The sequence below is a fragment of the Bos indicus genome, chromosome 12, assembly GCF_029378745.1.
Source record: "Bos indicus isolate NIAB-ARS_2022 breed Sahiwal x Tharparkar chromosome 12, NIAB-ARS_B.indTharparkar_mat_pri_1.0, whole genome shotgun sequence".
In the NCBI taxonomy this organism is placed as follows: Eukaryota; Metazoa; Chordata; class Mammalia; order Artiodactyla; family Bovidae; genus Bos; species Bos indicus.
The window spans coordinates 25,752,937-25,779,007 of NC_091771.1; the positions used below are offsets into that span (position 1 = coordinate 25,752,937).

At 37.2% G+C, this 26,071-nt stretch overlaps 1 protein-coding gene across 6 annotated transcripts in view; it reads right to left on the reverse strand.

Moving 5' to 3' along the window:
* The window catches only part of NBEA (neurobeachin), a 674,548-nt gene that overhangs the window by 128,274 nt on the left and 520,203 nt on the right, over nt 1–26,071 (reverse strand). For all 6 annotated transcript variants that reach the window (XM_070800567.1, XM_070800569.1, XM_070800566.1 and 3 more), the window contains 2 exons: nt 761–878; nt 338–440 (listed from right to left, as the gene is read on the reverse strand). In XM_070800567.1, the coding sequence (XP_070656668.1) occupies nt 338–440; nt 761–878 (221 nt within the window). The remainder of the gene's footprint in view (nt 1–337; nt 441–760; nt 879–26,071) is intronic.

Below are 26,071 nucleotides of genomic sequence, written 5' to 3' on the forward strand. Positions count from 1 at the left end.
TATATGTTATTACACAACAGTTAATTACAAACATCATGAGGCTTTTGGTATGTCTTTCATAAGATCTTCAGCAAAAATGTCTTAACATGCTTACTATAAGATGCAATCAACTTTCTTAGTCATTTAAATAAAATTATGTTAAATAAAATTATGCCCTATTCTGTCATTCTTAAAATAGCTGTTTTCATAACCTCTTTCCCTACAAATGACCTGCAGAGGAAGACAATTCCTAGGTTTTCAAAATAATTACAATGGCTTAACTCTATTCAGATTTTTGTTGTATGTAGATGGAAATATGTTAGCAAACCATAGATAATGTGTAATATGATATAATTACCTGGCTTGTGGCAAACCATAGCTGGTCCCTACTCCAACCCGAGGCAAGCTATAGACGACTTTTTTTACTGTTGCTTGATCAGGGAAATTAAACATAACTGAAGCTGTGGCAAGAAGAAAAAACATGATTTAGAAAACCACAGGAGAGCTAACCATCAATTTCAGAAATCATTTTTCAAGTGCCTTTCATGATTTATTTGTAAAGGTAATGAATCTTCATGGAAATTAGATTTCCTTATAAGTTTATCCTAGGATTAAAATTTTCAAACAAATACATTCTTTTTTAATTTTTATTTTTGCATTAGCAGCAGCATATCAAAGAAAGAAATACAATGCAAAAAATCAAGTCAGTGTCACATCATGTCAATCGTTAACATTCAAATATGAACAGCACGTTTTTAAAAAAATATTTAAGGAGACTTACTTCGGTTTGCCATAAACACTTCCAAAGCAGTATTTTGTAGAAGATAACGTCTTGAAAATACAGCTCGTATCTCGCTGAACATCCATTTTCCATGAAGTCCCTCAGTGTACGCAAGGACCTAAAATAAAGTTGGAAGGGAAGTGTCAGTCAGTGGAATACGTGTCTCAGACTTAGTCTGACAATACCTTAGTGCTGTATAAAATCAGTAAATTAGGGGTTCTCTTCCTGAATTCATGATGTATCACAATACTGCCAATCATTTGATTCTGTATATTTACAAAACTTCTACCTCTCTAAATTTTTTGTACCTGGCTCATGTAGAAATGAAGGAACAAAGGAACAGAAAAGTTGTAAGTTCAAGGTGACCCTGTGACAAAATAGAAAATGTGTTATGCCTTGGTGGTCTTATATACGATTGGTTAGACCAGGTGGCTGGATATATATGGTTGGTGCTTTTCCAATGCCATTTTTCCTCCTTAATGGAAAACCATTTAGTCCTCAAAGTGGTCAACCCCAAGCAAGGGTTCATGATTGGTCTAAGCCTGAGGTCAATGAACATTTCTGGTAAAATGTGAAACAGTAAAAATTTTTAGGACTTGCAGGTCACCTGTCCTTCTCACAACTATTCAACTTTGCCATTGTGGTAGGAAAGCAGTCCCAGACAATGTGTAAGTAGGTGGGCACGACTCTGTTCCAATAAAACTTTATTTGCAACAACGGCCTGAATTTGTTCCTGAGGCCAGAATTTGTCTGACCTTTGATCTAAGATAGTGATGATAAAGTCATCTTTGCTTTCTCCAAATTCCCTTGCAACTATAAGTAAGGACATGTGACCCAGAACTGGCTAATGAGAATGAAACCAGTCATTTGGGGATATTCCAGAAAAGCTGATAAAAGGTGTCATATGTAGCTGGCATACTTCTATCTCCTCCTTACTTGAATGGAGATGTAATGGCAGAAACTATAGAAGCAATTGTGTAGCCATTAGAGTAAGGCCAAGGGAATCCCAGGGAGGCTGACCCTAATACTAAGTTGCTGAAACATTCTCAGCAACTATCCATATGTGGACTTCTTGTTTCATGATACAGGTAAATTCACATTTGATTATTCTGCGGCAGTCAAATCTGCAATAAACACATTTTTGGAGTTAACAGAGATAGAGAAGGACAGGAAAGTCTGGCATGCTGCAGTCCATGGGGTCACAGAGAGTCAGATACAACTTAGTGACTGAATAACAACAAAATGAGTATAATCTCAGAAACAAGAAGAGATCTTTCCATGAGAGCTATGATGGCACCTTTATACTAAAAGTGGTATGCCAGGAGGATGGGTGATTTTATGTCTACATATATTATATTAGACTTTATATATATTAGTGTGTGTATATGCATACACACATTAATTTATTTTTATTTTTCTCTTTGAGGACCATGATTTAATGGATATTGGACCTAGTATTATTTTCCATTAATCATATTACCGGTTTATTTTATTGAATATCTTTAGCAGGTATTCAATAAAATACCTTTTATTGATACCTATGGCTCACACACATAGAAGTTGGGTTGAGTCTAAGTGCTTCATGTAAAACTGTCTTACCAACTGTGCCAGTTATTCAATGATTGGCTCTCAGCTCTGGAGTCACCCTTAATTGCTTATCATGTGAAAATGAATCTGTGCCCTTAATTTTTCCTTTGGTAGCCAGGAGTATGTTGAGGTCCGTCAGGAAAGGACTCTGAAGAGACGATGCTGAGGCAAGGGGTTTTTCTTCCCCATTCTGTATGCGCACCTAGCAGGTCTCTGCAGAGCGTGGGCTTCTCCAGGGCCTGGCTCCTGCAGTGTGGGGTGGCTGACAGCACCGGTGACTAGAAGTTTTTTCCAGCACTTCAGTGCCCCAGGCACTTTTATGGCAACGTGCTCTGAGGAGAACCCTCCTATAAGGAGCTTCACCAATCCCTAGAGGGTGGTTTTCTGGGAAGTTCCAAAAGACAGAGCACCAAGCTCCCCTAGCAGAGCACCAGAGTGACTTGGTACCATGAAGGGCGCTATAAGCCATGTCCTCCCTACCTAAGTCAGGGGCCGCTGCTTGGGTTCAATGTCAGCTCAAAGTACAGTGGCTGCTCCTCATGTATCCTGTTCCTATGTTCTTTAGAGTTCTTTTTATTTCTTACTAACTTGTTTCTCCAAAATTCTACTAGAATTTATATTATAATTATTTCTATGTAACAGTGTTTATAAATTATAACACTTTCCCTCTTCAAATTGCTATGTGGCTTCTTTCTCTTGACTGGTTACAAACTGATATAGGAATTCAATCAGTTCTCCTCCGGGCTGGGACCACAACAGTCCGCAGGGGCCCTCAGGGACCCTTGGGAGCAAGAAAAAGGAAACTGAGATAATCAGAGGAACTCAGTAAAGCCTGGAGGTGAAGAGTAAAAGAGACAGAATAAAATTAAATTATTTTGCTAGCAAGTAATAAACAGCTTAGGCTTCCATGGAGGCTCAGTGGAAAAGAATGTGCCTACCAATGTAGCAGTCGTGGGTTTGATCCCTGGGTTGGGAAGATCCTCTGGAGAAGGAAACGGCACCCACTCTAGTATTCTTCCTTGGAAAATTCCGTGGACAGAGGAGACTGGCAGGCTACAGTCCACGGGGTCACAAAGAGTCGGATATGACTGAGCAACTAAATTAATATCAACAACCATAAACAGCTCAGGAGGCAAATTCCAGAAGATAGATCCAAAGTTCCAAGCTGTTTTGAACAAGTACAGCATCATCTGAATAAGCGGTATAGCCTCCATTCAGAGAAGCCAAGGAAAAGAAAAATTTCCTTTACAGTCACTGACGTTATAGTTAAGCTTTTGAAATCCTCAAAAGGGGCTGATAAAAGACAGTGCTCTGAGGCATTCATAATTTCCTTCCAGAAAACTCAAGAGAGCCAACAGTCCTTTTCTTTTTTTAAAGCATGTCACCTCCTACTTTCGCGTTTCCTTTCAGATTGATTATGGCACGAAACTCTCCTAATTTAATTAAAACTTCTCTTTTAAGTATCCTTTCCTGTGAACTGCCTTTCCTGGTATCCAGCTTAAGAGTTATCATGTACTAACCTCCAGTATCTCTTCTATGACATCATTTTATGTCAGTTCTGTGCATGGAACTTACTTATTTATTTGCTTTTTGTCGGTCCCCTCCCTGTGATGTGAAAGTTCCATGACAATAAGGTCCTCAGTCATCTTGTTTACTGCTCAATACACAGAGCCTAAAGCAATGCCTCGCACATATGTGCTCCATATACATTTGTTTACTGACTAAATCATCAAGAGAAACAGACAGATAATGCATATGGGGAGGGTTACAAAGAGATCTTACAAAGCATGTGCATCTGTGACTCCTTTGCTGAATTGGAAAGAGCTTTCCAGTTTCACCTTCAGACTTCTCATGTTTATTACCCTAATGTTGGAGCCTGCAAGAAGTCTCTCCTGACTTGAGATTTAATCAAGATCTAAACAAAGTGATCTAAATAGAATAACTGTTTCATATTTTCTAGTAGGTTAATTTGCACTCACAAGGAAATCTAGATTGGGTTATGTGCTGTGCTGTGCTCAGTCATTAAGTCAAGTCTGACTCTTTGTAATCCTGTGGACTATAACCCACTGGGCTCCTCGTTCCATGGGATTTCCCAGACAAGAATACTGGAGAGGATTGCCATTTCCTCCTCCAGAAGATCTTCCCGACCCAGGTATGGAATCTGCATCTCCTGCACTGGCAGGCAGATTCTTTATCATTGAGTCACTAGGGTAGACTGGGTTATACCATATCCTGAAAGGTCTGTCTCCATAAAAAAGGATTCCTTCATTCTAGATGGGCTATGGAAGGTCTTTTAGGCTCAGGCATTTCAGTTGATTGACTTAACGCCTCTCATTTAAGAAAATATATACTGAGGTGTGTCACAGAATATCATTTGACACCCCTGTTAAACATCGGTTTCATTTCTGTTAGGTAATTAGACATTTTTTTTTGGTAGTGAAATTACTGCAAATAGGATGGAAAACAAAATATTTAAAGAAACGATGAAATGTTGAGATAAACCATTAGCATTCAAATAACTTCACTGATCGCCGTGATCGCCTGGGACTATACCCGTCCCCTTTCCTCTCCTCTGCTCAGATGCCAAGAGAAAGCTCTGAAACAGAGCATGAGGGTAACTAGAGAGAGTTTACTGACTCACACTCAGGGGGCTCATGGAGGCCAAAGTAGAGAGCTGTGACACTGGAGGCAGAGAGGCTAGTAAGGATGCTACTTTGGGCATACGATGAGTTTAATCAATTTGTATATGCTTCAAAAGGGCAAAAGAATATCATTTACAGTTGATTAAATACTGAGTTTATGGTATGTTTCTATAAAATTCTGGGCATCAAGCTTAGGTCTGAAATATGACTTGATACTATAAAATTGCCTGTATTTTATTTATACCTCCACTAGTTCCATCAGTTCAGTTCAGTCGCTCAGTTGTGTCCGACTCTTTGCAACCCCATGAATAGCAGCACGCCAGGCCTCCCTGTCCATCACCAACTCCTGGAGTCCACTCAAACTCAGGTCCATCGAGTCAGTGATGCCATCCAGCCATCTCATCCTCTGTCGTCCCCTTCTCCTCCTGCCCCCAATCCCTCCCAGCATCAGAGTCTTTTCCAATGAGTCAACTCTTCGCATGAGGTGGCCAAAGTACTGGAGTTTCAGCTTTAGCATCATTCCTTCCAAAGAAATCCCAGGGCTGATCTCCTTCAGAATGGACTGGTTGGATTTCCTTGCAGTCCAAGGGACTCTCAAGAGTCTTCTCCAACACCACAGTTCAAAAGCATCAATTCTTCGGTGATCAGACTTCTTCACAGTCCAACTCTCACATCCACACATGACCACAGGAAAAACCATGACTAGACAGACCTTTGTTGGCAAAGTAATGTCTCTGCTTTTGAATATGCTATCTAGGTTGGTCATAACTTTCCTTCCAAGGAGTAAGCGTCTTTTAATTTCATGGCTGCAGTCACCATCTGCAGTGATTTTGGAGCCCCAAAAAATAAAGTCTGACACTGTTTCCACTGTTTCCCCATCTATTTCCCATGAAGTGATGGGACCGGATGCCATGATCTTCGTTTTCTGAATGTTGAGCTTTAAGCCAACTTTTTCACTCTCCACTTTCACCTTCATCAAGAGGCTTTTTAGTTTCTCCTCACTTTCTGCCATAAGGGTGGTGTCATCTGCATATCTGAGGTTACTGATATTTCTCCCAGCAATCTTGATTCCAGCTTGTGTTTCTTCCAGCCCAGCATTTCTCATGATGTACTCTGCATAGAAGTTAAATAAGCAGGGTGACAATATACAGCCTTGATGTACTCCTTTTCCTATTTGGAACCAGTCTGTTGTTCCATGTCCAGTTCTAACTGGTGCTTCCTGACCTGCATATAGGTTTCTCAAGAGGCAGGTCAGGTGGTCTGGTATTCCCATTTGTTTCACAATTTTCCACAGTTTATTGTGATCCACACAGTCAAAGGCTTTGGCATAGTCAATAAAGCAGAAAGAGATGTTTTTCTGAAACTCTCTTGCTTTTTCCATGATCCAGCGGATGTTGGCAATTTGATCTCTGGTTCCTCTGCCTTTTCTAAAACCAGCTTGAACATCAGGAAGTTCATAGTTCACGTATTGCTGAAGCCTAGCTTGGAGAATTTTGAGCGTTACTTTACTAGAGTGTGAGATGAGTGCAACTGTGCTGTAGTTTGAGCATTCTTTGGCATTGCCTTTCTTTGGGATTGGAATGAAAACTGACCTTTTCCAGTCCTGTGGCCACTGCTGAGTTTTCCAAATTTGCTGGCATATTGAGTGTAGCACTTTCATAGCATCATCTTTCAGGATTTGAAATAGCTCAACTGGAATTCCATCACCTCCACTAGCTTTGTTCGTAGTGATGCTTTCTAAGGCCCACTTGACTTCACATTCCAGGATGTCTGGCTCTAGGTGAGTGATCACACCATCGTGCTTATCTGGATCATGAAGATCTTTTTTGTATAGCTCTGTGTATTCTTGCCACCTCTTCTTAAAATCTTCTGCTTCTGTCTAGTTACATAGTGTTCTGTAAATTTCAGGCTCTTCTATAATAACGCTTTAAGTTACTTTTTCATTTAGTCCAAGATATTTTTCTAAACCATAGAAGTACTTTCATCTAGACTTGAGGTTTGTGGTTTTGCTTTCTTTCTTAAGTCAACCTTTCCATATTATCTGATTTGTGCTTCCCGGGCTGTCCAAATTTCTTAATATACTATGAAACCAATCAACAAATGCTCAACTATTCAGTTTCATTTTCTGAAAAGATGAATAAAGAATTTTTATTACATCATACAGACAGAGGAGCCTGGTGGGTTAGTCCTTGGGGTCGCAAAGAGTCGGACACAACTTAGCACCACACACATAGGTCATAAACGGGAAAATTAAAGCATCTTGATCACAAATTTTATGAAGCTCTTGTGATTTCTTAAGTGACCACTGACCTGCTTTGAACTAAAGGCTTTAATATCCAAAAACAGTGAAGGGAGAAAGAGATCACACTGCTTTATACCCTGAGGTCTGCCCCACTCACTTGCCAACTGAAGCACACAGGACGCAATCTAAAACAAATGTAATAGAGACCCCTTGTAAACCGCTTCACCCAAATGTGTGCTTAACACACATTATTTGATGACTGTGTTGAAGAAAAATAGGGTTGCTGTGCACTCATGTGTATCAGACATGCATATTTGTCAGAAACATGGGTATGGCTGTCAAATCAGTTTCATCTTTTTTTCCTTTAAAGACAGTTAATATTGTGTGACCTAAAAAGTACTTGTTTCGTGATAGCTTTGGTGATCTCAAATCATCTGACTGCATATATGAGAAGAAGTATTTGGATATGAAAAAACTAAATTTTGCTTCAAGCTGTATTTTCTGTTAAGAATTGATGAGAATGATGCAAAGGGCTGGCTAGACATGCCCTGTTCAGTGTTCATCAGGTCATCATATCCAACAGACACTTGCAGCTTGAACAATTTAATTAAAGGGCTGTTAGTGCAATGGGAAACTGTAACCCCCATTCCTTTTATAATTCTGTACAAATTACCAGTGATTCTGGATGTAGCAAATATATTCAGGATGGAAGAGTACAAGAGTGGTTTTAGGTATGCATTCATGCACGGTCTTTTCCCTTTTGCCAGATGAATAAAGAGGATTCTAAGGCCCAGAAGAAAGCCAGAACCACAGAGCAGAAGAAGCTCGGGTTCTAAATTGACCATGTTGTGGAAGATCATCTCTGACTGGAAGTCGAGGTCATGGAACATGAGATGAGGAAGTAGGAAGCAGCAAAAACGGCCAAATGTTTGGAACTGCCTTCTTCCAGTTCTCACTGCATGTCCTGGTGATACCAGTTCTTCATCAAAGGCATAGCGAGAATAAGATATAAGAAGTAACTAATTAGAAGTGTATGGAAAAAAGGAAATAGCAACACAGTGAACTATTCTCTTCTAATTGGGCAATGAATGATTTTCCAAGAGGTCAGTTACGTACATATGCACAAGTTAAAAGTAAGTTTTCAGATGCTTACCTTCTTAAAATCTATCTGCCTAAGGATGAATATGTGAGAGAAATACATGTTGTCTTTCCCATCTCTCTTTTCCCATTGCCATTCTCTAATTACAAAATGGGAGGGGGCTCTCTATGATGTATCATCTGGGGTACAAAATCTGTTGAGGGGTAGGAGCCTCAAATAAGGGACAATTCATTAGAAAGTGTATGCCCTCAATGACTGGATTTGAAAAATCTTTAAGTTAAATGGTTTCCTAATTCTTTACTTTCAAAGAGCTGAAGTTGGATCTAATTGGGTTGATAGTTGGAAGATAATTAAAGATACTTTTTGATGATAGATCCACTAGATGATTTTTAGCATACAACCTAGAAGTGGCACAAAAAGCTATATAAATGTTGCTGGAATAAAATGTCAATATCCTTCTATTTACTTATAGTTTAAAATTGTGAACAGCATTTTTCAACAGAACTACAAAAAAAGAAAGTTAAAAACTATAAGAGTTATCATTCACACTGGTCAGAATGCCTACCATCAAAAAGTCTATAAATAATACATGGTGCAGAGGGTACAGAGAAAAAGGAATCTTGCTCCACTGTTGGTGGTAATATAAATTGCTATAGCCGTTATGGAAAGCAGTATGGTGGTGTAAAAGCTACAAACAGTTAACATATGGTCTAGCGATTCTTCTCCTGGGCATATATCTGAAGAAAACTATAACTCAAAAAGATACATGCATCCCAGTATCTCTACAGCACCATTTATAATAGTCAAGACATGGAAGCAACCTAAATGTCCATCAACAGATGACTGGATAAAGAAGATGTGGCATAAATACACAATGAAATATTACTCAGCCACAAAAAAGAATGAAATCATGCCACTTACAGCAACAAGGGATTATCATACTAAGTGAAGTAAACCAGAGAAAAACAAATATCAGATGATATAGTATGTGGAATTTAATTTAAAAAATGATAAAAATGAACTGATTTTCAAACAGAAATAGACTCAGACATAGAAAACAAACATGATTACCAAAGGGGAAAGGGCAGGAAGGGATAAATTAGGAGTTTAGGATGAACACTTATACACTGCTATATATAAAGTAGATAACCTACAAGGACCTACTATATAGCACAGGGAACTGTACTCAATATCTTGTAATAACCTATAATGGAAAAGAGTCTGAAAAACAATATACATCTGAATCACTTTGCTGTATATCTGAAACTACCACAATATTATAAATCAACTATATTTCAATTTTTAAAAAGTTAGGGGTAGCTTTAATATTGATCCCTGTATTGTTTTAGCAATAAATAATATTCCTATGTAGATATACTAACCATCTCATTGAGATGAATTTCCCATAGCATTTTAACTTTTTATGTTTTGTAATTATTTTTCAAAGCTCACAATATATTTATGCTATATGGTTATAAGCTGATAATATTTCTAAAAACAATTTGTTTCAGAATAAAAATGTTAAACACTTAAAATTTTATGGTCTTAGGAATTTAAAATACTAAAACTTTAATTCGTTAGTGTATATGCTTTCTGTAGATTATTAGAATATAATGATCAATATACGACTTTCAAGCACAAAATACGTTTTAGAATAGCTAAGTTTGGAGGAGAGATCAAATGGAAATATTTGTTGAGTAAGAAAGAGGAATTACATAAAATGTCCACTTGAAAAAAGATTATTTATACATTTTAAAATGGATGTTGATAACAGCCAAATCATTATTTCTTTGGATATATTTGATTCTATTGGGCATTTCTGAAAAGTGATTATTTTTAAGAATTTTATTTTAAAATATCAGTATGTAGAACATGCTGGATACCAACCACATCTTTAAAAAAGGTTAAACTTATACAAAGTATTAAATGTTAACATGTGTAATATGTAAATTGTTTTATACATGTGTAACGTGTATAAAAGTTTTTTACAGGGTGGGTTAAAAAAATGTTAGAGGACAATTACAATGGACCCGTACTACACAATAAAGAAAACCTCAAATTTCTCATGGAAAAGTCTCACTAAATCTTTTTATCCAATTAATAATGAATAAAGTCATCAAAATAAAACTGTCAGGGGTAGGCATTATAATCAGTAAAATATAATATGGACCAAAAAATGATCACTGAGTCAAATCTTTTCATTAAAATTTAGATGGAAAATAATTAGTCCCAATGAAAATAAATAATTCATGTAATATACAATTGAAAATGGAAAAAGCTGAAAATGGTTTAACTGTGAAGTAAATGAAAATGATCAAGAAATTAGGCTAGCAAAAAGACAGTTTCCAGGAAATACATTTTCAATGAAAATTTTATAATATATACTATACTGTTATACTCCTGAGGTTAAATATTCATAAACACAGTCATCATCACTATATGAATTAAAATTACAGGGTCAAAATATCGTATAACTGAGAAAAATTTAGGCAGCTCATCTATACAGAGTTTTTCCTTTAGTTTTATTTTATTTGGCTATGCAGTGCGATATGCAGGATCCTAGTTCCCCAACCAGGGATGGAACCTGTGCCCCCTGCAGTAGAAGTGCAGTCCCGACCACTGGACCACCGGAAGGCAGGGAAATCTCTAGAGGGCTTTTTATTTAGCATTTTGCTCTAAGTCATCACTTTACGTACCTGCCTCTCCTACATTTAAAGCCTTACTAGGGTTCACCTCTCTTATAAGCTGTGAGCCCTCGGGCAAGTTAGTTCATTTTTAATTCTTCAGCTTCCACATCACAAGATGGAGGAAATGACAGTACCTAGACTCACAGGTTAGTTGAATGAGTTCTTTTTAAAAATGCTTAGTACAGTTCCCAGCACACAGGAAGTGCTTAGCAAAGGTTAGCCTTCTACTCTAATGCCTACCTTCTCATGTGCACGTGTAGACATACACACATATATGCACTGAGTACATCTCTGGTTTTAACCTTCAATAATGACACTGCCAGTGAGAGAGTAGAAAACTTGGACCACAGCATATGACCTTTAAAACTAACAGCCATAACTGTTTCCTTAGTGGCAGTTTGCATTCTAGAAGTTTTCCAAATCACAACTATTTGAGACCTCAGCTACCACATCCCTTGTTAGCAGTGATAACTCTAAGAAGTGAAAGTGAAAGTTGCTCAGTAGTGCCTGACTCTTTGCGACCCCATGGACTGTCCATGGAATTCTCCAGGCCAGAATACTGGAGTGAGTAGCTTTTCCCTTCTCCAGGGGATCTTCCCAACCCAGGGATCGAACCCAGGTCTTCCACATTGCAGGGGGATTCTTTATCAGCTCAGCCACAAGGGAAACCCAAGAACACTGGAGTGGGTAGCCTATACCTTCTCCAGGGGATCTTCCAGACCCAGGAATTGAACTGGGGTCTCCCACATTGCAGGCGGATTCTTTACCAACAGAGCTATAGTGTCTTCTCCAATTAGGCCAGCTCTTGCTCTTTTCATGATTTATCAATTGATTTTTTAGTGACTCTTATTTAACAAATATTTATTGATTGACCGTCACCAGACGATAGTGAATGAGAGGCAGAGTCCCTGTTCAAAGAGGTCATAGGCTCATGGGGACTCTCCAACAATGGGGAAGGTGTGAGCGGAAGCAGGGAAGGAAGAGGGTCTCAAGCAGAAGGAACATGTAAATACAGTGCCTTGGGGAATGGGTTCAGGCAGTCTGAAATACATAGTGTCAAGAGGAGAGAGGTGAAAAATAACGTAAGAATGATGAAAGGTACATAGGGAACCAGGATGTGGGGGCTAAATCAAGTAATTCATGTTAAAGAGTTTGGACTTCTGATCTGAGAGCAATGATGAGCCCCCTTTGTTAAACAAAGAGGTGAGATGATTAAATTCAAACTTTGGAAATCACTGCTGTGACTACAGTTTAGAGGCTGTTTTGACTGGTGAAAAACAATGCTATTCTAATAAACTATACAAACATTATTTTATACTCATTAGTAGAAAGCCATGAACTCTTTCCAAAAGGTAGGATTTGTACCACTCCAATAATCTCCTTCACACTATGGGAAGTACTTTTAAAGTGATCTGTTCTATAACATACATCCCCGCAACTGCAGAGTTCATAAGAGTAGAGACTAGGTTGTATTCCTTATAGAATCAGCACATGAAAGGAACTCAGTCTATTTTGTTGAATAAAATATTGCAAAATTTAATTTACAAACAAACTCTGATTTGCAGTTGGAGTCCTCTGTGCCTCCTTCATCTTCAAAGGCATGTAACTCTCAAAATTAGGGTAAAACTCTCAAAATTTAAAAAAAAATATATATTGGCAAGGTTGCTTCATTTTTGTCCTACTCATGAATGTCCCCATATGTAAGTGTTAAACATTTGGCTGTGTTTCATTTTCTCAAATTTGGCAAACTCTGAAATCTTGTATTTGTCCCTCTGCTGTAATTTTACACAGGGAAGGGCCAGAAGATGGAGAACTCTACAGTATTAGAAGGAAACTATTTTCTAGTTTCTAGTACTCACTTTCATTTCTACACTGAGCATATTAACTTCCCTGGTGTTACTCTGCATAGTGACAATTTTTAAAGCATTCATGCTTATATAGCTCCAAATAATCCTATTGGGTTATTTGGGTTTCTGGGTTAGTGGGTTTCCTTTGAATCAAACTGTTAACAGGGTATGACTTTGTAGATACTATGAACTGTCAACACAAACTGTTTTTCTCTTTTTGGAAGTATTTCTTATTTAAGTTTTTAGATACAGTCAGAAATGATACAAGATTAGATGGGAGAGCTGCAGTAATTATTGTTGTAGATGTAATTACGTCTGCAACGAGCAGACATAAAGGAGAAACTGCTTTTGACTAAAGATCTAATCAGGGTATAGAGAGAAATATTTGAAAACATTTTAACATTTTTTATTTTCCACTTTTTATTTTACAAATTTAAAACAAAAATTTAATTATGTATTTCTCATTTAGTGAGAAATGCATAGTGAAAAGAGGTGTTTTTTTTTTTTAAAGTTTAAAGGTAAAACCATTCTTTTTTCTCAAGTTGATGTTTATGTTATCCTGAAAACAAAACAAAACTGCATGCAATACAGATACTCGTGCACTTTTCAGTTCATACCATGAGGGCTTCAAACACTGGAAAAGAAATCTGGATCCCAGCACATCATGAAAATCCTAACAGAATTTAAAAAGCATATGTGCGTATGGGGAAAAAAAAAAGTGTATGTGCATATGGAAAATAAGCAGGTACTTAAGAAGTGGTAACTGCTTGTACTAATAGTGGTATAAAACCCCATATTAAGCTACAAGGGGCATTACACCGAGCTCTTACATTCTAACCACCTTGATCGCTTTCCGCTCCAAATGTGCCATCTTCGGTCACGCTTCTGCACCCTTGCACATGGTGTTTCTTCTGCCTGGCAGATCCCTCCCTAGTCTGTTCTTCTGATGAACTCCTATTGATACCTAAGCTCGAAGAGCCTGCTGTTCCCTCTGAGAGCCCTCTACCCAACTCTGACACTCACCAAACCATCATTATCATGGTTGATTTACTCGCTGGTGTCTCTTGCAAACCTGTGAACCAACTGATGGCTGGAATTCTCAATGCATCTCTGTGTTTTCACATGTAGCACAAGGCTCAGCACGGAGCACTCACTTAATAGTGGTGATTAATTATGAATGCTTTTACTGATATATATTTAGTAATACTCATACACAGAAAAGTTATTAATTTATTTGGCCTATATTAATTAAAAGCTATCACATTAAGACAGTCCAGAGTTGATTCCCAATTTATTATGTACCAGACACAGCATGAAAAATATCCCTTCCTGATAAGTTCCTTTTCACCATGTTCATTACCTGACCCTACCACTCTGGCCTTGGGGACTGAACCAGGATTGTTATCTAATATTAAAGTAGATACCGTGACTTCCCTGATAGTCCTGTGGCTAAAACTCTGAGCTCCCAATGCAGAGGGCCTGGGTTTGATTGCTGGTCAGGGAACTAGATACTTCATGCTGCAGCTAAAGAACCTGCATCCTGCAACCAAGATCAGAGATCCTGTGTGTGGCGACTAGACCCAGTGTGCACGCCTGCTAAGTACTCTCAGTCATTGCCGACTCTGTGACGCTATGGACTGTGGCCAGACAGGCTCCTCTGTCCGTGGGACTCTTCAGGCCAGAATACTGGAGTGGGTTGCCATGCCCTCCTCCAGGGGATCTTCCCAGCCCAGGGATTGAATCCACATCTCTTATGTTTCCTGCATTGGCAGGTGGGTTCTTTACCATTTGCACCACCTGGGAAGATCCAGCACAGCCAAATAAATAAATATTAAAAAGAATAAGTAGTTATCTAACTAGAACAGCCACAAATAGTGGCAGTGAGAACCCTGTCCATCATAGCCATGCTATTATGAATGCTGGCTGGCTGACCCCATCAGATAATCTTTTTTAATGATTTCAATGTGAGATATTCAGGGATAACTCTAGCAGGAGGGTAGGAAGAAGCCAAAAGATGGAGAAGACAGGCATCAGAAATCATAAGGCAGCAGGAATCCTGAAGAAGCAGAAGCCAAGACATTTTAAAAAAGATGAGCCTAGTGGTGGATGCAACCATCTCCTGCTCCAAACACATCTGGGACCACTTTGCTCTGCTGGCTCCAGTCCCATTGAGTTTTTCCCAGTCCTGGGTCCATACCATGCTGTTTCCTGTCACAGGGCCAATGCACATATTTTTCCCTCTCTGGAAATAGCCTCCCGCCCGTATCTGCCTACTTTAGTTCTACTCATCCTTGAGCTCTCTTGACTTCTTATTTTCTCAACTGACCTCTCCTGCTGGGTAAAATCACCCTATCACACGCTCTCATAGCACCACATGTGAGAGACATTCTCTTCAAAGTGTCATTTCGCAAATCTATTATGTAATTTATTAATGTAATTGCCTGTCCCCCTCCACCTTAATCATTTGCTTCTCTTACTACTATATCTCCTATTGCTCAGCACGGTGCCTGGCACACTGTAGAAACTCAATAAGTACTCTGCTCAATGATTAAATTTTAGGTGTATTTAAAGTCAGGCAGTCTGTAGTAGCAAAAATATAAACAATTGGCACCATAATGTTAATGGATGGCTGGGACTGAAGGGACAATTAAAAGACCCGGGCACTGGAACTCAGATGGAATTTCAGTTTTGCACAAGGCTTGAAGAGATATTCCCATTTGTATTTTACTATGGGACTTGCCTGGTGGCTCAGGTGGTAAAGAATCTGCCTACAATGCAGGAGACCAGGGTTTGATTCCTGGGTCACGAAGATCCCCTGGAGAAGGAAATGGCAACCTACTCCAGTATTCTTGCCTGGAGAATTTCATGGACAGAGGAGTCTGTGTCCCATTTAATTTGCTATTAAGGTTTTGCTCTCCAGTAATAATATAAATAAACCAAATGATGTTATTTCCTCCAGATATGGAGGTTATTTACAGGTCTCAGTCCTAACCCCTTCTTAACGCTGCTTCCCCTGGTGCTCGCCATGGTGTCTGGCACACAGGTGGGGGCAGCTGCATGAAACTCCACTGCATGTTTCTCCAATACTCAGGCTTTAGTAAACAAATAAAAATGTAGCCTAGAGATGTCCACATAAACTAATTCATAAAGAGTGTTAATATATTTAGCTAATTATAAATTATGTCATGCAGTTAGCAAATTTTTTTTTTTTTTTTGTCAGAGGGGAAACATTCTTACTGGGTAAGTAGGTAGATTAGAAAGATCCTTATCCTCATAACTAATGCCATTAAGACTAGGGTGGGTGTATTCCACAGAGGAATAACAAATTAATCTAGATGAGAAGTAGGGAGAAAAAGACATGTTTATATACACATATGTATATAATTTTAATATTTCTATATATCTAATACACAGAGATACATGAGACAAACTATATTATTTACCAATCTCCTTCTATAAACACTGAGATACAGTAAAATTCTGCTTAAAAAAAACTCCAGAAAACAGCACAAATTGCTCTTTCTTGATTAAAAACATGATTAACCTCCCCCAGAGTACAGCTGAAACAATATGGAGATACTATTTTTATCTATAAGACTGGCAAAATCTAAAACTTTGATTGTGAGGAAAACAGGCAATCATATTGATGGGGAAAGTCCAGGTTAGTATAATATATTAAGAACATTCTGTCACTGCCTATCAAAAATGTCAAATACATATGCCCTTTAATGCAGCAGTTTCATTTCTAGGGATTTATCCTGTGGATATACACTCAACAAAGCAAGATGAAGTATGTACCAGATTTTTCACTGCAGAATTGTTATAATTAAAGAACAATGGAAAGAAGTGAACATGGGTGGGAAGGAGGAGGACACTAAATAAAAAAATATACATTAAATAAAATTTTTTAAAAAGTGTCAAATAAGCTTACATTATTTGAAATGACTTTTTAAAGAAAAAAAATACAAAGTTACAAATAAAAATTAGCTATGTAAGTGAATAATTATTTAGAATGAAAATAGAACAATTACAACAAATACTGGAGGCTTAGAAATGGAGGTTTTTATTTCTTTTCCCTGAGGCGTCTTAAGGCAATTGAGTAAAGTGAGATCACAATACAATCCTTGGTAACTCTGATCTCTCAGAAGGCCCTGTGGAGTAAGGGGGCCTGATGTAAAAGCTTCGTTAGCTTGCAGATTACAGGAAGTCTATAAGCAAATATAGGTGTCTCAATGATGCATATACTCAAAAAATTTCTAGTTGCAGTAAGCTTACTTAATTTCTCAATATACATTTTATTTTTTAAAATGTGCCAATATAGATCAGAACTGTCAGCTACGCCTTAAACAGGTAATAACTTCCTTAAGTTTACCATATCTCTAACAAATCTTTTTGACATCACAAGCAATATATTTAGTATTAATATTAAGCACAATATTAATATTATGTAATTTTAATTAACATCGTGTTTTTATGTCATTTTTATTAATAGTAAAATACCTAATGCATGTTCAACATTATATTTCAAAGTATTTAAAAGATATTGGATAATTATGGAAAAATACTATTTTCCTGCCCATTAAAAAACAAACAAACAAAAAAAAGACCAATGCTTTCTTGCTCAAGGACTGATACGCCGGTGTTCAGTTGCTTTATAGTAGCTTTGCCTGAAAGCATTTCTCATGTGATGAGGAAAAGACATTTTAATGCATTTTGAAATAAAAACTCTAACCTCTAATAAATGTCTAGGCATCTAGGCATTAAAATGAAATTCAATGGTAAATCAAAGCTAAACAAAAATTACATTTCCTTAAACTTTTTAGCTCCAAGGTAAGGTTTTACAAAGTAATATTAAAAAGAAAGTTTAATATATGATAGCTGACAATTTCAAACTAATCCCTAACTCTACTTGCTTTTTCTTTTCTGAACCACTGAGGAAAAGTCCAATAGACAGCAGAAGATGAATCTCAGGTCCAGTACAAGCTTTTCAAGCCTAATCAAATGGGTGTAAAAAGATATATAACAAGATGAAAGTGCTTTGCTTTTACATATGGCAAAATAAATCGGTGAAAAGCTGAAAAAAGAAGTGAGATGTTCCGCAGGGGCAGGTTAAGTCTGATGCTAATGCTTACTTAAAATGGTGACAGTCTGGAGTGGTGAAGCCTTGCTGGGCTGCTTTAATTTCTCCCTGGAATAGCTCTCTCCCAACCTTCTGCAGCACATCAAAGTCTCAGGAGCTCAATTAAAATTGGATTATATTGAAATGCTCTATCTATGGGAACTGTGTGCTCACTAACACTTTTCTCTCAGTAATACTCCAGATGACAGTTGCCCATCCCAATTTAAACAGTTGTCATAGAGACGGGGAACTAAAGCAGCAGAAACTAACAATACAAAGGAAAGGTAAGGGCTAAGATTTCTGTGAATGAGGAGCTTGCTTTTTTTCAGCAACACTATTTATTACACCGATGACAAAGTACAAGAGACACAAACAGTATTCCATTTTGTGTCTTGCATGTGAATGGAATGATAACTAATGGTAGCACTAAGATTATGTCAACATACATAGCCAAGTGTTTTCTATTTGGGCATGTTCTGCTTTTACTAAAAATTAAAATCAACTGTTTTTCCCAGTGCAAAGCAGCTATCAGATACTGTGAGAGTAAAGGGACTACGGCTATCAAGCCTATGAAGATGCCAATATCTACTTCTTACGTGCAGGTAAAATCCATAAAGAATTATTTCTTGGCTAAAGATCTGTTTTCCTTGCAACAACACAGGTGTAGAAGTTTAAATTGGGGTTGAAAATGATAAAGCATGACCTGCATGCATGCATGTTTCAAATGTATACCAATTTTTAGTAAATCCAGTTAACTTTAAAAGGTGTCCTAATACTGACAAAAAAAATTTTTCAAATTTGATTCTGTAACTTATTTCTGGTTTTAATTAGCAGGTATTCTATAATCTTCTATAATTTCTCTTCCTGGCATCAGAGTTTATCAACATGGGTGGAAAATTCTGTCAGCTCCCTAAAAGCCCAAGAATGAAGATAGCTTAAATTTCTGGCAGTTCTAAAGAGCAGTGTATTTGAGAGTGTAGGCTGCTACTAATGACACTATGTTCTCATGTAGATGGCATGTCTCTGGCACCAGGAAAACTCTTAACCTTTCTTGTAATTGGCTTATCGCAAGTCCCAAGGTTGTTTTCCAATCACTGTGCGATCACCATGGAAATAAACCGACTACTGTGATTTTAGAGTACTGTGTTTTGTTTTTTTCTTTTAAGATCTCAATACCTGGGGTTCTTTTTCTCTTGGGAAGACTCTGTTAGGATTTTGAAGCAGCAACAAGGCAGACTGCACAAAGAGCAGGCCAAGAGGGAAGGAAACAAAAATGTGTCAGAAAATCTAAAAACCGCGCAGATCAAAATTTGTCAAAACAAGGCCCTGGTTTAAACCAACAAGGAGGGCCCCTACAGCTTGGGCCTTGACAAAGCACAGACTTTTTATTTATTTATTTATTTATTTTTAGCCCAGCTGTAGAAAACACCATCTAATGAACCTGTCTGGGGCGGCTGTCCCCATCCTGTCAGGCATGTCAGGAAATGACAAGCACTGGGGACAGGCCGCCGCCAGTCATAGACAGGCCTGCCAGCTGGAGAGTTCAGCCCCAATCTAATCACACCACCAGAAAATAACTTTCACGCTTTCAGCCTGACAGGATGGACTCGAGGAAAAAAAAAAAATAGGGCTGGAAACAATGCTTTTTATTTCAATTACATATCATTTTTACGCAGTAATAAAAGGAAATTTACTAACACACACAATCCATGTTACTTTGTATTAATGCAACAAAGTGTAAATGTCATTATTAGAAATGGATATAAAGGTACTTTGCTAATATGGACACAGAAAAAGAAAGGGAGAGCACCTCCATCTCTTGCCATACCTAGGCTATATTGTATTGGAAATTTAACATTGTTTTCAACTTGGTTTATTGATATCATAATCAGTTATCTTCAAAGAGTTTTCTTGTAGAGATCACTGGGGAGCAGTGGTGTTGATTTTATTTCCTGCATTTTGAAAACTAGTATGTATGAACCTGGGTCTCCTGCACTGCAGGCAGATTCTTTATGAACTGAGCCACCAGGGAAGCCCAATGTATGAAGAGAGAAACAGGATAAAACTATTTTCCAATGCATATTTATTTATATTAATAAATATTAATATGATTTTATATATCTGTTTATAATATATAAATTTATATATTATTTATTTAATGATTTATTAAATTTTATTTATGTATTTATTGCATATTTCTTGCATTTGTGATGTTGAAAGTGTCATTATGAATAAACACGACCCAATGAGGACATTATGACTTGGATTGTGTTTATATTGCACAACTTGACACAAGGGACTAAAAGAGTTGTAAAAATCACTAATTAATTTCTGTGAATCAGATGGTCATTTTAGCATCAGGTAGATCATCACATAAGTATGTTCATTTTACACATAACTATTGAAAGTAGAGTTACATGTAATATGTATAGGTCAACCCTTGGTTCATGATATGACCACTATAAATAAATGATTATATAATAAAATACACTTTACACTCAGTAGTGTTTTTCACTCACATTTCCCATAGGGTAACTGCAAGCATTTGCATCAAAACAAAAAAGGCTCTGTGTGTATTTGTGTGTCTATAAATGCACAGAACAGGCTGAAAGTGCTATTCATTCTGATTGCTAAAAATACACTCCCACTTATTTTTGAAGTCATGAGTCACAATATTCAATTTAATGGTTTTAATATTACATTAAATATTAATATGTTTGAGATATGTTACTGAAAATGTCACTATTGAAAATACAAAGTTAGAGTCTAATAACTGCCATGTACTAGTTTGGCTGATTCAGTCAACTTAAGTGACCTCTGTGAGCCAGTTTCATCTATAAAATGGTGAAAATAGTGTCTGCCTCATGGGACTGTGCGGATTAGTGCGCAGAGGGTATCCAGCACAATGCCTAGAACACAGTGCATGACTAACAAAGTTGCTACCGCATTTTACTTAAGAGAATCCAAAGAACAAATGATACAAAATTAGGTTTTACTGTCTAAAAATAATACTCCCTATGGAGAGCAAATATGGGGCTGGATATTGATTTTACTGTATAAAAGACAAGTCTTTCATTATAGCCCAATCACACTGAAATCACAGTAAGTAAACAGAATGCAGCAACTGAGACCGGAATATGCCTAAACTATGGTTACCACCCTTACTCCCGGCAAATAACCATGAGAATCTCAATGAATACAAGAGAATAGGACTAAGCTACTCTGTTCTAAGATAACCAAGGTGAAGTGGGCATGCATTAAAAATGTCACATTTTCTTATACAAAATACGTGTTTCTGACATATAATGACTTCACTCAAACTTTTGTGTATAATTTTGTCATTAGTTTGCTCAGTACTGTGTTTCTGGTGCACTATCTAATTCATTTCAGTCATACAGGAGTAAGGAGAGCTATGGCCTAATGACCTCAATTTTCACTTAAAGAAACAAATTTCCTTTTTGCAAAATAAGACAATTTTTCTCCTGTCAACCTTGTTTTAAAATATTAACCTTATTCCCATTACAGTAAATAGTCATATTTGTCATCCAGGTTTGCTTATAATTGCAACTTTATCAAGTTATAAAATATTGCTCCTGTTCTTACTTTACCTATCCCAAATAAAAGATGAAAAATAAATATTTTCAATGAATTATCTTTGCTACCATGTAAATGCGCTTAAAAATGTCTTCTGTATTTTTGTTTGGCATCAACTAACATCAAAATTCTCCAAGCCAGGCTTTAGCAATACATGAACCATATTGCTACGTAATGAACAACTTCCAGATGTTCAAGCTGGTTTTAGAAAAGGCAGAGGAACCAGAGATCAAATTGCCAACATTAGCTGGATCATCGAAAAAGCAAGAGAGTTCCAGAAAAACATCTATTTCTGCTTTATTGACTATGCCAAAGCCTTTGACTGTGTGGATCACAATAAACTGTGGAAAATTCTGAAACAAATGGGAATACCAGACCACCTGACCTGCCTCTTGAGAAACCTATATGCAGGTCAGGAAGCAGCAGTTAGAACTGGACATGGAACAACAGACTGGTTCCAAATAGGAAAAGGAGTACATCAAGGCTGTATATTGTCACCCTGCTTATTTAACTTATATGCAGAGTACATCATGAGAAATGTTGGGCTGGAAGAAGCACAAGCTGGAATCAAGACTGCTGGGAGAAATATCAATAACCTCAGATACGCAGATGATACCACCCTTATGGCAGAAAGTGAAGAGGAACTAAAAAGCCTCTTGATGAAAGTGAAAGAGGAGAGTGAAAAAGTTGGCTTAAAGCTCAACATTCAGAAAACGAAGATCATGGCATCTGGTCCCATCACTTCATGGGAAATAGATGGGGAAACAGTGGAAACAGTGTCAGACTTTATTTTTTGGGGCTCCAAAATCACTGCAGATGGTGACTGCAGCCATGAAATTAGAAGACGCTTACTCCTTGGAAGAAAAGTTATGACTAACCTAGATAGCATATTGAAAAGCAGAGACATTACTTTGCCAACAAAGGTCCATCTAGTCAAGGCTATGGTTTTTCCAGTGGTCATGTATGGATGTGAGAGTTGGACTGTGAAGAAAGCTGAGTGCCGAAGAATTGATGCTTTTGAACTGTGGTGTTGGAGAAGACTCTTGAGAGTCCCTTGGACTGCAAGGAGATCCAACCAGTCCATTCTAAAGGAGATCAGCCCTGGGATTTCTTTGGAAGGAATGATGCTAAAGCTGAAACTCAGTACTTTGGCCACCTCATGCGAAGAGTTGACTCACTGGAAAAGATTGATGCTGGGAGGGATTGGGGGCAGGTGGAAAAGGGGACAACAGAGGATGAGATGGCTGGATGGCATCACTGACTCAATGGACGTGAGTCTGAGTGAACTCCAGGAGATGGTGATGGACAGAGAGGCCTGGCGTGCTGCTATTCATGGGGTTGCAAAGAGTCGGACACGACTGAGCGACTGAACTGAACTGAACTGAACATCAAAAAAGAGAGCAAAACAAGGCAAATAGAATACGATTATAGGTTTTCTTGATGATGACTAGATACACTCTTTCTGGAAATCTATGGCCTGCCCTTCTGTTAAAAGTCATCATAATGGATGCACTTATTCTTGGAGTAAACTTACTGGATATATGAAATACTGAAAATTTGATAGAAAGTCTAAATTGAATATGATCAAATTACTATAATGCACCATAATGTGGAATTCCTAGGAAAAAAGGAAGAGAACAGAACCATGGTGGAGTACAACTTGTATCTGTAATGTTTTGTTTCATAAAAATTATTAAAAGCAAATATGGCAGAATTTTATAGTATGTTAAAGGCAGACATCAGATACATGGCATTGATTATATTACTCTTATTTTTTTTCTGTTGATTTATTTCACAGTAAGATAATTTAAAATATTAACAAAATGAAAAGTATTAAGTGTATGCTTTTATATCTATCTCTCTAAAGATGTGCCAAACATTTTCACATGTTCAACTTTATTTAGTCATCATAAAATCACTGGGTGATGTGTAGGGACAGAATTTCTACTTCCATTTTATCAGTGAGATGGAAAAGACTTAATGACGTTAGCCTACTTCCATTAAGGTCACAAAGGCCTGAATGCTGGTGGAGCTGAGACTACAGCCTCAGAGTTTCCATATAGAGCACATTCTCCCAAAAATATGGGCAGGTTTTCTCAAATTTATTTCATTAATAATATTTTCAATGATTTCTATAATAATTTAATGTATATCTTGGTAAACATTCAATGATATGCTATACAAGGCACTAAAGCAAAGCAACTATATTAAAAGCAATAAAATTTAATAGACTTCGATAGTAACTCACTAATAAGCATTAATTTGTCTTAAATTTTTTTCTGAAACATGGTAGGACACCAAAAAAAAAGTAATAAATGTTGTGATTCAGCATAATACTAAATAAATGACACCAATTTTAGCTCTATATATAAAAATTAAAAAATGGATCCATATCAAGGATCAGAATACATTGTGCCCTACCTTTATAATGCTGTCTGAATAAAAGCCTTCTAATCATTCATCCAGGTGGTCTGTTCTCAAAACAGTACCTTGCCTGCTAATCAGGAACATTCAGATAAGTGCTTGCAGTTGTAATTCTTCAACATTGTATAAACAAGCCTTTATTGGGAAGACGGTTGTTTTCCACTTTTCCATGATATATAAACCAATATGTTCAATTATAAAATTCACATTATATACACTAATTAATGCTATGTTTAATAACGTGAAATAAAATCCAAGTGATGTACTATGGCATTTACGTTTTCCTTGGAAAATGTTCGGCTTAATTGGGTTTGCTAAGAAAGACAAACTCAATGTTGAAGTAAAGGAACTTAAAAATGACAATATGGTTCAATGACATAGACCTTACTACAGAACTTACTCTAATTGGAATAAATAATCTATGAATGTGTTGAGGATGGTCCTGGAAATGGAGCTCATAGGAAACACTGATAAGCACTTGTGGGAGTGGGAGAAGTGAGTCATAGGAGATGGGAGGAGGGAAGAGCGTTGGGGGCACTCTCTGTACCCCTTTACTCACTCACATGACTGCTCAATGCTGATGGCTGTTTGGAACGTAACTAAAGGATTTGATTTGTTCCTTTGGAGCACAGACAAAAACAGAAGGATCTTTCTCTCTTTTAACTTCTAGCACAGTTCTTCCTGATGGACCCTGAGTTGGCTCCAACTGTGGTGTAGACCTAGATGGAGCACGTGAAGTGCTGGAGTCTCCTCTCTGCCATGCCTCAAGGAAAGAGCTCTTATTAAAGACATCCTACCAATTAGCTTCATTGGGGTGATTATCAATCTTTTAGGAATCAATACAGCAAAAGAGTAATGAGGAAACAATGAATATTAAAACATTACCATGGAATGTGATGAAAAGAGGCTGGAAATATAAGTTCTTAGTTTTAAATGTTTTCATCTAACAGAAAAAGAAAACACATTAATCAAGCATTCATTTAAATTTCAAAGAAAGAACATATCAAAGGAAAGAAATAAAAGTTAATATAAAAATAAAATCAATATAAAGTTAAAGAGGTAAAATTCTTGAAAGTCTAAAAATGGTTCTTTGAAAAAAAAAAGTGAAAAGACACAGCACTTGGTAAGTATCTTTAAAATAGAGGGAGAAAAGAGTACACAAATCTAACAAGTAGGGTTGTAACAATGGATATAGAAAGATGCTTACAATTGAAAATGAATACTCTGAAAAACTATATTTTAAAATAATTTCTGTTTTACAATGTTGAACAACTCCCAGGAGAGGTAAGTATTGCTTGGATAGTAACTAACTGGGTGTCCACATCTGGAGGGGTTTCTTCCACCGTGAGTTTCCACTTCAAGTTACTGTCTCTCAAACCTGAGGGTCCAGCCCAGACCTCCAGTGTCCCCTTCAGCTGAATGCCTCACAGGAAACTCAATGCAATACATCCCACCTGAAACTTAGTGAAGACCAAAGGTGTTAGTCACTCAGTTGTATCCGACTCTGCAACGCCATGGACTGTAGCCTGCCAGGCTCCTCTGTCCATGGGATTGCCCAGGTAAGAATATTGGAGTGGGTTGCTATTTCCTTTCTCCAGGGGATCTTCTCAACCCAGGGATCAAACCTCGGTCTCCTGCACTGCAGGCAGATTCTTTACCATCTGAGCCACCAGAGAAACCTATTTTCCGTAAAACTTGCTCATCTTTCTTAAGAAAAGTAAGCTTAAATAATTGATCATTCTGAAGTCAAGAATGAAATTCTGTGAAAATTAACTTTGTACTTTATGAGTTAGGTGATTATATTCAAAGTACCTAAATTCTTGAAGGCTTATATTTCTTATCTATCAAATAGTGAAAATAAGATAAAAATTCACAGAAACATTATGATGAATAAATAAAACAATGAATAGGAAAATCTCTAGCATGGTGCTTCTGTGTGACACAATTGCTCAGAAAAACGTTAACTATTACAGTAGTAAAGTTTCCATTATTATCTTAATGGATGGCACTATTATTCATTAAATAATCAAAGATGAAAATCTGGAACTTATCTGTAAACGTTACTTTAAT